The sequence below is a fragment of the Oryctolagus cuniculus genome, chromosome 8, assembly GCF_964237555.1.
Source record: "Oryctolagus cuniculus chromosome 8, mOryCun1.1, whole genome shotgun sequence".
NCBI lineage: Eukaryota > Metazoa > Chordata > Mammalia > Lagomorpha > Leporidae > Oryctolagus > Oryctolagus cuniculus.
The window spans coordinates 54,994,658-55,009,418 of record NC_091439.1 but is presented as its reverse complement, the minus strand read 5'-3'; the positions used below and the strand labels follow the sequence as shown (position 1 = coordinate 55,009,418).

General features: G+C 40.6%; 1 protein-coding gene across 4 annotated transcripts in view; it reads left to right on the top strand.

Moving 5' to 3' along the window:
- The window catches only part of EGF (epidermal growth factor), a 97,372-nt gene that overhangs the window by 67,197 nt on the left and 15,414 nt on the right, over nt 1–14,761 (top strand). For all 4 annotated transcript variants that reach the window (XM_070047750.1, XM_070047751.1, XM_070047749.1 and 1 more), the window contains 4 exons: nt 4,890–5,006; nt 5,662–5,787; nt 8,883–9,005; nt 10,566–10,710. In XM_070047750.1, coding sequence (XP_069903851.1) covers nt 4,890–5,006; nt 5,662–5,787; nt 8,883–9,005; nt 10,566–10,710 — 511 coding nt within the window. The remainder of the gene's footprint in view (nt 1–4,889; nt 5,007–5,661; nt 5,788–8,882; nt 9,006–10,565; nt 10,711–14,761) is intronic.

Genomic DNA, 14,761 nt, shown 5'->3' with positions numbered 1-14,761 from the left:
AACAGTTTCTCAATGGAAGAGACAAGGGCTGTAAACAATCATTGAATCTCACAATGTTCATTTCATTCTAATACATTACATTTTAGGTACTCTATTAGTTACCTTGGATCAGGGAAAACATATGGTATCTGTCTTTTTTGGGACTGGCTTATTTTACTAAGTATAATCATTTCTAGTTGTGTCCATCTTGTTGCAAAAGATAGGATTTCATTAATTTTTACAGTTGAATAGTACTCCATGGTATATATATACACCATAATTTCTTTATAAATCAACAGTTGATGGAAATCTGAGTTGATTCCATGTCTCAACTATTATGAATTGTGCTGCAGTGAACATGGGGGTACAGATAACTCTTTCATATGCTGATTTCTTTTGGTTTGGTAAATTCCCAGGAGTGGGATGGCTGGATCATATGGTAGGTCTGTATTTAGATTTCTGAGGTATCTCCATACTGTATTCCACAGTGGCTGCACGAGTTTACATTCCCACCACAAGTGGATTAAGATACCTTTTTCTCCCATATCTCACCAGCATTTGTTGTTTGTTGATTTCCGTATGAGAGCCATTGTAACTGGAGTGAGGAGAAACTTCATTGTGGTTTTGATTTGCATTTCCCTGATGTCTAGTGATCCCGAGCATTTTCTCAAGTGTGTGTTGGCCATTTGAATTTCCTTTCTTAAAAAATGCCTGTCCAAGTCTTTTGCTCATTTTTACAAAAGATTTATTTATTAATTTGAAAGGCAGAATTATAGAGAGGCAGAGAGAGAGAGAGAGAGAGAGAGAGAGAGAATGAGAGAATATCTTCCGTCTTCTGGTCCACTCCTCAAATGGCTGCAATGGCCAGAGCTGGGTTGTTCTAAAACCAGGAGCCAGGAGTTTCTTCCAGGTCTCCCATGTGGGTTCAGGGCCCAAGGATTTGAACCATCTTCCTCTGCTTTCCCAGGTGCATTAGCAGGGAGCTGGGTTGGAAGTAGAGCAGCCAGGACCGGAACTGGCACCCATATGGGATTCCAACACTGCTTAACCTGCTACACCATAGCACCAGCCCCTTTGCCCATTTCTTTTAAAAAAATTATTTATTTATTTATTTATTTGAGAGAGTTACAGAGAGAGGCAGAGGCAGAAAGAGAAAGCCAAGTCTCATCCACTGGTTCACTCCCCAGATGGCCTCAATGTCTGGAACTGAGTTGATTTGCAGCCAGGAGCCAGGAGCTTCTTCTGGGTCTCCCACATGGATGCAGAGGCCCAAACACTTGGGCCATCTCCACTGCTTTCCCAGGCCACAGCAGAGAGCTGGAACAGAAGAGGAGCAGCCAGGATTCAAACTGGTGTCCATTTGGGATGACATCATGGCGGCTTTACCCACTATGCCACAGCACTGGCCCTTGCCCACATCTTAACTGGATTGTTTGTTTTGTTGTTGAATTTTTTGAGCTCTTTATAGATTCTGGATGTTAATCTTTTATCAATTGCATGGTTTGCAAATATTTTCTCCCATTCTGTTGGTTGCCTCTTCACTTTGCTGTGTTTCTTTTGCAGTGCAGAAGCTTCTCAGTTTGATGTAATCCCATTTGTCAATTTTGGTTTTGATTTTTGTGCTTCTGGGGTCTTTTCCAAGAAGTTATGCCAATGTCTTGCAGAGTTTCCCCAATGTTCTCTACTATTTTGATGGTATCAGGTCATAGATTTACATCTTGATTCATTTTGAGTGGATTTTTTACATAAGGTATAAAGTAGGGGTCTAGTTTCATACTTCTGCATGTGGGGATCCAGTTTTTCAGCACTATTTGTTGAAGAAACTCCTTGCTCCAGGGATTGATTTTAGCTCCTCTGTCAAAGATAAGTTGGTTGTAGATATGTAGATTTATTTCTGGAGTTTCTGTTCTGTTCCATTCTTAGCCATTGGTTTCACAAAGGTATAAAGCAAAGTTTTGCAATGCTGTATTTGCAGCAATACTGATACACACAGACATTTTTTTATTTTTCTTCTTTTTTTCATTTGTTCAAAGGTATAGACTAAAGACTAATATTTGAAGGACTCTAATGCTAGGGTAAATGACAGATAATACATCAGGCACATGGTGGGAATGGGAGAGTGATGAAGTGACCAAAGATTTGTGAGTCCACACTTAATAGGCTGTGTTTGGATTTATTCTTGGAGGCTATAATCCCCCTGCTGAAGAACAGATGAAACTGATTGTGTTGGTGAAAAATATCTCATCTTTCTGTACCTGTTTTGTCCCAGCCTATGAAGGTTTAATTCTGACTTGGTTAACATAAAAAGGTCTTATTTATATTGCTGAGTGGAATTTCATGTCATCTAAGTGTCTATGGCTAGAAAAAAAATGTTGGAAAACTCCACCCTAGGATTTTATAATAAAATCTAGATACTTCATAGTCCTCAAAGAGGGTTCACCAGCCCTTCTGTCCTGGGCTTTCTATGCCCTTTTCAGTTATACTAGCCTTGCCTGAAACACATACATGTTGTTTTCCCAGTACACAGTGCTCTTTTACCCATTTCAATTCTTGTTTATTTTTTAGATCTCAGTTTAAATGCCCGACCTTTGAGCAGGCGAGGTTGCCTATTACAACTTAGAATCAAGTTCAGTTCCTTGATTGTACTTATCATGCTTATACAGATATTCCCCAACTTACATTGGGGCTGTGTCCTGTAGGACCATTGAAGTTGAAAATATCCAAACTTGAAAATGCATTGAATTCATCTCACCTACTTAACATGATAGCTTAGCAACACAGTGCCCTGTAGTTTAATGTGGGGCTGACTGGTAGTCATGACTGCTGCCACTGTCCCACATTGCAAAAGTGTGTTGTACCTCATTTTGCTAGCCTGGGAAAAAATAAAAATTGGGATGTGATTTCTTCTAGATATGTATAGCTTTAGAAAATTCTATAAGTTGAATCATCATAAATCAGAGACTATCTGTACTTCAGCAGTTACTTGGCAAGATAGCAGAGCCCCTGCCTGCATCCTTCACCATTGTATTTTGGCCCTAAGTAAGGCCTTATGCATGATGAGTACTTTTTAATAAATTTTACTTTAAAAATATTTGTTTATTTTTATGTATTTGAAAGGCAGAGAGACAGATTTTTCCATCCACTGGTTCAGTTCCCAAATAGCCACAACCACTAGGGCTGGGCCAGACCTTAGCCAGGAGCCTGGAACTTCATCTGGATCTCCCGTGTGGGTGGCAGGGTCCCAAGCACTTGAACCATCTTGCTTGGCTTCCTAGGAGCATTTACAGGGAGCTGGATTGGAAGTGGAGCAGCTGGGACTTGGATGGGCATTGGTATGACAGCATCTCAGGCAACAAAGTAACCCAATGTGCCACAATGCCAGCCCCAGAAAAAATCACATTTTCTTCCAGTCTTTATAACCATGAGACGTATGCCTAGCTGAGATTGTCACCTATATTTCAGAGAAGAGAAATGTAAGTGTAGATATTTGTGGCAGACAGAACTTTGGCTACAGCCAAGCCCCCACAGAAAACTTTATATCCATGTACATTTCATTGTGCAAAGCTGATGAGGATTTACAAGTTGCCAAGTAAATTCAGAATCATATTCTGATTTGAGGTAATTCTGCAAGTTCTTAAAAATGTCTTGAGTAATTCGATACTGTCAATCCTACACTCTGAGTAGCCTTGTGATTTGGGAAGTAGTCTTCCAAATAAATGCTGAATGAAATGAATAATTGATTTAGTCTGAACTTACCCAACTCTGAAGAGTTGTGAATGACAGGAGATGATCAAGCAAGCATTAAAGGCATATGTTCTCACAAGAGAAATCTTCTCAAACACAGTTATCCAGTGTCTGCATTCACATGGCACCTGAGTCCTGCTTATATCATTTAGCTGTCTTTAATTTATGGGCAGGTTTGGAGGGTTTCTTTTGTCTCTTTTGCACTCAGATGAGCAAACTTTCCAGTGAATATACAGATGATAGTTTATGTCCTACTGTGATATGTATGAGCCCCTAAACTCTTAAGAAAGTAGGAGAGGGGTGGCATTTGAAAAATGATTACAAACGTAAGTAGCTAAACAGAAAGAAAGAAAGAAAGAAAGAAAGAAAGAAAGAAAGAAAGAAAGAAAGAAAGAAAGAAAGAAAGAAAGAAAGAAAGAAAACTTGCTCATGTTTATGGCTCAGCATTTAACTCCATCCCCTGGGGCATTTGCATTTCAATGGAGTATGAAATGGAATGATCCATTTACAGCATTTAACTTACATGGTTCATGACTTTGTAAAAGTGCCTGCAGGTCTGCAAGTCACTGCATAAATCTTGATAACATACATAGTTGATTATCTATATTCTATTACAGTTGAAACATGCTATTAGTAAATTGACAGTAAATCTTTTAATGGTTGAATCTCTTGGCCATGTTGGTGAACAGATCTACCCACTACATATTCATCTTTGTGGGAGGTAAAAAGAGATCAATTCCTCATATATGTCAAATGGTTAGGAATTTTTAAATAAGTTATAAAGCTTCTTGAAATTTGAGTTTATTCTTAATAATTTATTATTTATTTTATTTATTATTTTTATATTAAGTTTATTCTTAATAATTTTGTAGGTCAAGCTATAAATGTTTTAGAAGAGGTTATAAATAGGTTCACACCAGGCTCGTTGGATACCAAATAATCCTCTGATATTGAAGTTTGTTGTGAGTTTGTAAATAGTCACCTGGTATATGGATCCTGTACTACAAACATAACGTACAGGTTAATGAAGTGTTTCTATCTGGAATTAACCTGTCACAGAACTTGAGTAGGGAAATGCTGGGATGTTCTGTAGAATACAGAACATTAAAATCCATTTTCTCCTCTTAGTTCTGGAAATAATGGCATGAGGTTCTCCTTGTTTGCAGAACAAGATGACTGTGCTTCTGTGGGATGTGGTGGGCGTGCTCAGTGTGTCTCTGAGGGAGAGGCTGCCACGTGCCAGTGTTTGAAAGGATTTTCTGGGGATGGAAGACTCTGTTCTGGTAAGAGCAAAGGCCAAGCACATAGATTTGGAAAATCATAAACCAGAAACCTTTTTTCTCATACCAACTCAAAATATTCAGGAGGATTTGTGTAATCAGCAGGTTTGGATAAGTTGTTAGATGTTAAAAATAATGGATGCACACATAGAAAATATGAGACATGTATTTAAACATAAATGTGAACATTATACTGTTTTTGCATTAAGAGGAAGAACTGTAATTAAGAAGCATGAATTTGAGTTCAGGTCAAATTTATGAATTCACCAATTCTGATGAAAATACAACTTTTTTTCTTCCCCAGAAACTTGGGTCTAAGTATTAGTTAAATAAATAGATTGAGATTAGTAGGTTTCTGTTTTATATTGATAGCCTGGAAATAATAAGTTAGTAATTACTGAAAAAGTCTCAGTCTTTGTGGTTTGAAACTCTAGCAAGCTGATTTAGTTATACCTACTTAGCTGTTCAGACGATGAGAACTCTAAAAATGGATCAGAAATTAACTTTACCTTCGTGAGGCAAACGTTTGCGTTACTTTTGCAAACAGTACCTATAATTGGCTGATTAACTGAATATAAGATTATGCTTATTGTTTCCTATCATTTCTGTTTCTACCAGGATTGCCTGAATATCTCACTAGTTCACCTTTTACCCACAGATATAGATGAATGTGAGATGGGGATCACAGTTTGCCCTCCTGTCTCCTCCAAGTGCATCAATACAGAAGGTGGCTATGTCTGCCACTGCTCAGAAGGCTACCAAGGAGATGGGATTCACTGTCTTGGTGAGACTGGGTGTGTAAGGGAGGAGGGTGGAGGCCAGCCCTGGGCAGATGACATGTGGGTGTGGTTGGCTGAGAGAAGACAGGATATAGCTGAGGTGACACACATGTCAAGACTGACACATTTCAGTCCTTGGTAAATAGTCAGGTTGTGCCCTTGCGCTCTCGCTGCATCAGTCAGCACTGAGTGCTTGCCCTGCTTGATCAACCAACCCATGCTTTTCTAGCCCTTTCTCTGGGCTTCCAGTGTCACCAGTGTCTCATTAGTACTCCGTATTTGAGCCGTCATGGGGGAATCAGTCAACACTTCTTTGTCACTGAGCTTGGCAACTGAAATGTGGTGAATGCAGGGCTGATGTGGATTGTTGAAAGTCACTGCTATGAGCAGATCAAAAAGGTGACTTGGTTCTGTGGAGGGGCTCATCAGGTGTTTCTGATGAGTTCAGCAGATGGGAGATTCAAGCCATTGGCACTTAGGTGCCAATGAAAAGAATGATTAAAAACTCTTTCATAATCACCATCCTTGGCCAAGGCTGGCTCTGGCCTGTTGATTGGGAGTTCACCTGGTGGCTGCAACTTGCCAGGTTTGCAGCAAAGCATCACCCTGCAAGTGCAGGCCTGCCTGAAGCTATCCATGGCCTAATCAAGGGGTTATCTGCAGTTTGACAAAGCTTTAGACTTTCTCTTTTTGTATTTTCTTTTCCTTCTTCTGGGAACAAAAGTTTTCACATTGAGATGCACATGCCCTGATAACAAATTCAGATGATATTGCTTTCTCCCATGTGTTAAGGTGAAAGATGAAATATCAGTAAAAATGATCACTTTTCTAGATGGAGTTGGTTTGAATCAGCCCTTTATCTCATTCATTTTGTATAGTCCAGACATCTGCAATGTTCTTGTAGGCACCTATTTTGGCTGTCAGTCAGGAAAATGTCACTACTCTAATTAAGCAAGCACATTCATAATTAGACAGATTTCTTAATTTCCTTTGAAGAGAGAGAAGATATCCTTTTGTGGATGTTTAAACTCATTCGCCTCTGGGCTCTCTGTTACTAACCTAGCCCTTCCAGTGTGAAACATGCAACAAAAGATCATGACCCTGCCTGCCTAGTTGGCACAGGTTCCTTGAGCTGCCACTGAAACAGTGGGTTCATCCCTATTCCTGTTCTCTTTTTCTCTCTCCTCTCTTCCTTCTTTCTCTCTTTTCCTGTAGATATATAGATATAATGCTTTGGACTGTGGGCTGTACACAATAGCTGCTATATAAAAGAGTTGTTGTTATTACAAGAATAGTTATATTTCTTGGCCAAGAATACATCTTTGTTTTTGCATTTTGGGAAAGCTATCTATTTCTCTACCAAGGTGATGGTTCATTGAGATAAAGGAGTTAATGTGGGCCGTTCAGAATAGTGATTCACTGGGATGAATATTTAATTAGTCCCTTTTAGACACAGTGCTAGGAATTGTGGGGAATGCAAGATGGGAAAGGCAATCCTTGCTGCCAAAAAAATATAGTTGTGATCAGTGGTGATGAAAGAGAAGTTAAAACCACAATGAAAGTTCAGAACTGGGAGAAATATCTGAGGTGTTAGGAAGGATTTCATAGAAGAAGTGTCATTTTGGGGGGACCATGAGATGCGTACATTTTCATTAGGTGGAAATGGGAAGGGGCAGAGTGTACTCCAGGCATAAACAAACCCTGTGTCTTACACAGGGAATAGACAGTAGCTTAGCTGAGCAGTAAGTGTAGGTCATATACAGAGAGGACAGAAACTGAGGCTGGTGAGGTGATACACGCCATAACGAAGTCCCACAGACCCAGTGACTTGGACAACAGAAATTTGTTTCCTCACAGTTCTGGAGTCTACAAGTCCCAGAGAACATTCCAGTTGGTTTGGTTTCTGTTGAAGTATCCTCTTCTAGCTTGTACATGGCCTCTTTTTCACTGTTAACTTATACAACTTTTTATCTGTAGCGTCCGGAGAGAATGAGAGTGATAGAGAGTGTGCCAGCTAGAGAACAAGAGAGAAAAGAGAGAGCAAGCGACACTCTGGGTTTCTTCCCCTTCTATCAGGACATCAGTCCCATTGTATTAGGACTTGTTGAAGACTGGAATCTGAGGGCCGGTCATTGGGATTTTACTTTTCCTGGTCACTGCTGTCCTAAGTTTTCTAGTAACCACATTATAAGAAGTAAAAAGAATAGCTGAAAGTGATTTTCATAATTTTTTTATTCTAATGTCTCTCAAATATTGACATCTACTATGTAATCAGTGTAACAATTATTGAGATATTTTACATTCTTAATAATTGTGATTCTAAGTCTTCAGAATCTGGTATGTGCTTGATACATAAGTGCATCTTTGTATGGACTAATGTACTTCCGGTGGTTCATACGTATGGTGATGGCTACAGGGACGGCACAACTGTAGGGACCAGACAGAGCCATTGGCAGCATCTGAGTTTGTGATGGTGTAATCATCACTGTGATCCAGGGAGAACCACCTGGCTACTGATGTTTACGTTGGAGGGAGGAGACCTGGGATGCAGGAATGGGATGAGGCTATTTTTGTTGTGATGTCAAATTGAGAGGAAGGAAAGAACGAACTGTTAGGCTAGAAGTAACTGAGAAAGGAAAAGGTGGGTGGAAATAGAAAAGAAAGGTTGATTTAATTATGCAGTTCAAATCCCAAAAATGTTATGTCCAATGTAACATGTGTGTGAATGGCTGGGTATCTATTCGCAAAAGTGAAGTATGAATTGTTAGTATCTGTACTGCTAAAATGTTTGCCTAGAGTAGTTTTCCAGTCTGTGATTTGGGGAAGTCTATTTTCCTTCCAAGCGGGAGAAAGACTTGCAGCCTTTTATCAGAAGCTTGGCACATCTGAATGGCATGCGCCTGAGGAGCCCAGTCTCTCCCTCTCCCTCCTCCTCTCCCCCTCTCTCCCTCTTCCCCTCTCTCCTTCTCTTCCTCTCTCTCCCTCTTCCCCTTCCTAAGAACATGCAGCATGACTGAAGCTGAGGATGCACCCCTTCTGGAATGTTGTACATTTTGGTGTGTAACCCTCTTTCCTCCCCTGCACCCCACTTGTCTGACAGATATTGATGAGTGCCACTTGGGGATACATAGCTGTGGAGAGAATGCCAACTGCACAAACACGGAGGGAGGCTACACTTGCATGTGTGCTGGCAGTGTTTCTGAACCTGGACTCATTTGCCCTGGTAGGTGGGTGGGTGGTCTGGATGGAGAGGGAAGCGCTTGGTTTAGGGAAATTCTGTACCCCAGTGTGTGTTTTAGCCTAGAAATCATTTCTTTTGGTCAGCCTGGAAAACTGAACTTTTTGAGTGTATTGATGCTCTGCTTGAGAACTTGAAATGGTCCAGGCTTCATTCATTGAATAGTATCTGGAATAAATCCTTTTTTATTATTCACAGTTCAATAAAGGTGGCAACACAGATGGTTCTCTTTAACTGTGCAACTAACCTCCCAGTATGTAATATTGATTCCTGGAGAAAAACTTTATAGGGCTAGGCAGGTCATGAGTATGTCTGGACTCCTAGTATTTTCAATTGCCTTCAAGGATTTTAAAATACTACTTCAAACAGTCAGCACTTCTTGATCTCATTTAGAACTCCACTGGTCTTCTTTTTGTTTTAAAATGTTCATAAAAATCACCTTGTGCTTCTTAAAACTTCTCACCATCAGCACCCCAGAAAGGAAGCTGGTTTCATCTTGACCCTGGAGCCAAAATCAGGGCTCCATCCCACCACCCCTGAGAAAGGAAAGTTCTGTGTTTACCTGGTCTCTGTCTTTTTAGCATGTTATTATTCTAAAAAAAAAAAAAATGTTGTTCTTGAAGATACTGAACAACTGATACTTGTATCATCAGCTATACACCCTAATGTGTTATATTTATTTATTTATTTATTTGACAGGCAGAGTTAGACAGTGAGAGAGAGACAGAAAGGTCTTTCTTCTGTTGGTTCACCCCCCCAAACGGCCACTAACGGCCTGCGCACTGCACTGATCTGAAGCCAGGAGCCAGGTGCTTCCTACTGGTCTCCCATGTGGTTGCAGGGTCCAAGAACTTGGGCCATCCTCCACTGCACTCCCGGGCCACAGCAGAGAGCTGGACTGGAAGAGGAGCAACCGGGACAGAATCCGACGCCCCGACCGGGACTAGAACCCAGAGTGCCGGCACTGCAGGGGGGGAGGATTAGCCTAGTGCTACACCCTAATGTTTTAAAGAGCAGTGAGCCATTCAAATAAAGGAGACTTTATCACTTTGCCATTCCCTTTTCCTTCCTGTCCAAGTTGCTACAGTCTTGTGTTTGAGGTTTCCCAGGATCGTTAAATAGTTTTTAGAAGAAGGCACTGTATGAGAGAAATTTTTGAGACTCTCAGGATATTGAGGGGAGTAGGCTGTGTATTTGTGGGTAGTTATTAAGCCATACAAAGATAACGGTTGGTTCAATGAGAACTTCTTAAAGCTAGCAGTCATTTCACAGAGTTAGTATGCCTCTATTGGTGATAGATTGGCTTTTATAACGAAATCATTGACTGGATTTATATTGTGATTGGCCATCCTCTTACTTGCCTCCAGTGTGCTTTATATCTAGTTTCATGGTGACATAAGGTCTGTTAAGGAAAGTCAACCTTTTGTCACTCCTGGTAGTTCTACTGTTACTAAGAATACTGTATCACAAGTTGTTCACAGAAACTTGTCCCTGAAAGACCTGGATCACTCCCAAACATAAAAGTGATGTCTTTGATTCTTCTAGATTCTGTTCCGCCATTTCAGCTCAAGGAAGATGAGCCCTCTCCAGGCAGAAATAGTTTCCCGGGATGCCCCCCGTCACATGACGGGTACTGCCTCCATGGTGGCGTGTGCATGTATATTGAAGCAGTAGACAACTATGCCTGCAAGTAAGTCACTGTCTTGCAGTCCATAACTTTTAAAAAACTTGTGAAATTTACTGTAAAGAAATTTTTCTACAATTAGATTTATCCTTAGGAAAATATACACACGCATAAATTGTGTGTTTGTGTACCACACACCCATGTGCATGCCACGTTGCATCCTCCTTATGTGTCACAACACCCTACCCTACACAACCACCAATGCTTAAATATAAATGTAAAGAATTGGTGGTTATTTTCGTTTTACTTAAATACCTTGACATTATTACTAGTAAAGTCTGGGGATTACACTTCTCTTTCTGGTTGGAAAACGTAGGTGTGTGAGAGAATTCTTTGAAACTGTGATTTATTTCCTGCCAAATATGTGGAAAGCATTCACAATCCACAGTATGTGTCTAGATTTACAAAAAGTTGTACATATTCACACTGGGTTTCTTGCCTTGGATTTTAAACACACACACACACACACACACACATTTCTTCACTTCACTTCCTAACAGTTGACTTTGCATTTTTGCTGTTTAGTGACAATTACCAGATTCTGCAACTCCCATTTTTGCTCTTTTTGGGCCAAGGCGTTTCCCCATGGGTAGCGTCAACCTGAAAAGGAGATCTGAGGGAGGTTTGAAATTATGGGGTGCCCTCACTGTGCTCACTTGGAAGACCTTTCCATGGAGACCTTAATAAGACTCGAACCGACAGTATCTGGATATGTATCAGATTTTTTCCCTGAATTAATTTCATATTTTCAAAGCCATAGGAAGAAACTGAGGGTAAAAATAAATAGGTCTCTGGGGGTTAGAGTCCTGACTCCTTGATACTTTGTGCCTGGAATAACGAGTCACAGAATAATCTGACTCTCACAAATTGAAGTTATAAGTAGAACAGATTTTATGATGTTATCAGTGATAATGAGCAGAATTATAGTCTAAACGAAAATTAGAGTAAGCTGTATTCTCCAAGTGTATGGCTTTGCATTAGAAACCATGTTCATATGACACAAGTCAGGGAAATGACCTGAAGAATTAGTAGGACCGACTGACTTCTAGTGGAATTCTGCTTTCACATACATATTTACGGGCTGTAGTTTTCTAGTCTAAGATAGATCTAATACTTACAATAGTTATCTTTAGCTTTAATATTAACAACCAGTTTTTTATCTGTTCATTGTTTCTCATCATCACAAACAATAAAATTTCAAAAACAAGTGTTATAGTTTATTAGGTCAGGATTGTTTTCTTCCTTGATACCTTAAATTTCAATTATAAAAATCAGTGTAATAAACAGAGGGTAGTGCAGGATTCTATACTGTATTTGGCACAGTCTTTTCATGCGGATCCGATAGAAGTGATTCCCTTAATGATTGATGAGCTCGTTAGCACATTGCTTTTCTTCCTGTCATTAAATCCTGATGAAAATATCATATGTACTTGCTAATATTTTAAACACAAATTGCTACAAAGTGATAATTAAACTGGAGGTTGCCTTCAAATCCAAGGACCATTAGTCTAAAGCAATATTTAAAATAACATCAGTTTACAATAGGGATCGTAACTTTGTTTTTGAATTGCGCATTTAATGCAAGTGATTTAATCAAGTAACTTTGTTTTTGAATTGCGCATTTAATGCAAGTGATTTAATCAAGTATTCAGTTCGTCCTTCCCCTGCCCTGGTGACCTCACCTTATGCCTTTTTAATTCCCAAACAACAAACCTCTAGGGAGTGCTTATGAGTCCAGGTTTTTTTTTTTTTTTTTTTTTTTTTTTAGAAATACATCCCAGGCACATTCTCTACAGAGTGGTCTAATCAGCTTGGAGGCAATGGACATTACCCTCAAATCCGTGGAACCCCAGACTTTCCCTGAGAGATGGAGGAATTAGGACCAGGAATTCTACATGCCCAATATGTTTCTTGGAGGTTTCCTGGTGTGCAGCATCTCAGCTGACTCCAGACTTCTCGAGCTCAGAAGAGGTCCTTGTACCATCTACTTTGGCTTTGAGTCAAACAGTTCTCTGGGAAGGTGTTTAGACCAAGATCCCCCAACCCATGTTGTGTGGTTGTATCAGTTTGAGAAATGCCGTATACTCTAGCCTTCAGTTCTTGATGCATGGTGCACTGTAACACATTAACAAGTCTTATTTACCATTATTTAGCTTACTTGACTATGGAAAGTCAAACACATTTGGTCAGGGAATCTTTGGTTTGATTTAACAGAACAACTAATTAACAATCCAAAGAACTTGAGGTTCTCTCCCATAATATACAGAGAGGCTGTACTGTTGCAGCTTGGCTTTGCTCCTGAGGACTCTTAGACACGTGACTGACCTACCCCACAAGATCTCTAAATTTCTGAGAGTATCAGAGGTGTGGTCCATTAACATCCAGCAGTTTAAGAATGGTTGCTAGGCATTGATGGGAAGTGGCCATAACCAAAGGTAGCTAGAATTAAGACAACGCCCAGGAAAGTCTTGAACAACCTGATAGTCCCATATGTCTACACTCAGATCCAGCCATCTCTTGCATGCTCACTTCTAGAAGAACAACTTTTCAGAGGTGAATAGCCCTGTAATCCGTTTTCAGAAGCAGCACAGTGTAGTAGAAAGAGCATGGGCTTTGACAATGAAGAATCATTTGAATGAAACCTGTTGTTCGTTAGCTGTGTGACCTTACTTACCTCCTCAAGCCTGTTTTCTCATCTGTAAAATGGGACTGTGACACTGAAGTGAACGTCCCTAGCATGGTGTCAGACACACAACATACATGACAAATGTTCATTCATTTTCCTGCTTCCTCCAAAACTCCCATGACAAGCTAACGGAACTGGGACTTAAACCCGGATCTTCTGGAGCTTTTCCAGTGTTTTCTCTGTGCTGCTGCTTCTCCCACAGGAGCTGGTATCCATTCTCTGTACTCGTTCCGTCAAGTCCTTTTGGAATAAGCAGGGGATCTAGATGGACAGATAGCTGTTTCAGGGCCAGGGAATTCCTGATAAGCAAGCACCGCAAAGTGTTAATATGGTGTTTCTAGAGTCAGTGCTTTCGCAAAGAATCACAGGACACAATTGTCAACCAACTTCCTGGTAGTTTTTAGAAATGAGCATTCCCAGTAGATGGCAGCATTGTTTCATTGACTTTAAAGGTTCAACAATAAATCGGTCCCTAACAATTCAAGTATCAATGTCATTTATTAGACGGCTGAGTGTTTGTACGTGAATGCCCCTTTTTCCTCCATAGAGTTTTCCCTGCTTTGAAGAAAACTGCAAAATGCCTGTGTCACCACTGAGACCTCTTTCGCCTGGCCAGTAGTGATAAGTGGGAAAAGTCCTTCTTTCACAGGCTGGGTTGTGCTTCCTGTTCAGGGACCTGACAACATTCTTCTTGCACAGCCTGGTTTTGAGTGAGAGACTCTGCTCTCAAGATTTTTCTTTCCTTTGACCTACTGTTTTTTTTTTTTTTTTTTCCCAAAAAAAAAAAAAAAGATCTATTTGTTTATTTGAAAGGCAGAGTTAAAGAGAGGCACAGGCAGAGAGAGAGAGAAAAAGAGGGGAGAGGGGAGGGGAGGGGGGAGAGAGAGAGAGAGAGAGAGAGAAAGGAGGTCTTCCATCTGCTGTTCATGCCCCAGATGGCTACCTGCACTGATCCAAAGCCAGAAGCCAGGAGCTTCTTCTGGTTCTCCCATATGGGTACAGGGGCCCAAGCACTTGGGCCATCTTCTACTGCTTTCCCAGGCCATAGCAGAGAGCTAGGTTGGAAGTAGAGCAGCCGGGACTTGAACCAGTGCCCATATGGGATGCTGGCACTGCAGGTGATGGCTTTACCTGTTATGCCACAGCACCAACCCCTTGACCTATTCTTAACTGTAAACATTTGCTTCCTGAATTCCCTGGGCTCTTAGGGCAGAATCACTTTGTTGGTTTTAAAAGGTAGCGGCTCCTTAGGAGTTTTAGCCTAGCAGAAATTGATCTTTAATCAATGTCTGGTAATGCCTTGTAGAGGCAGTATGCAAATAGTCCCCCTTCCCTCCCAGTGTAAATAGACCGAAGTGGGAAGACCATGCC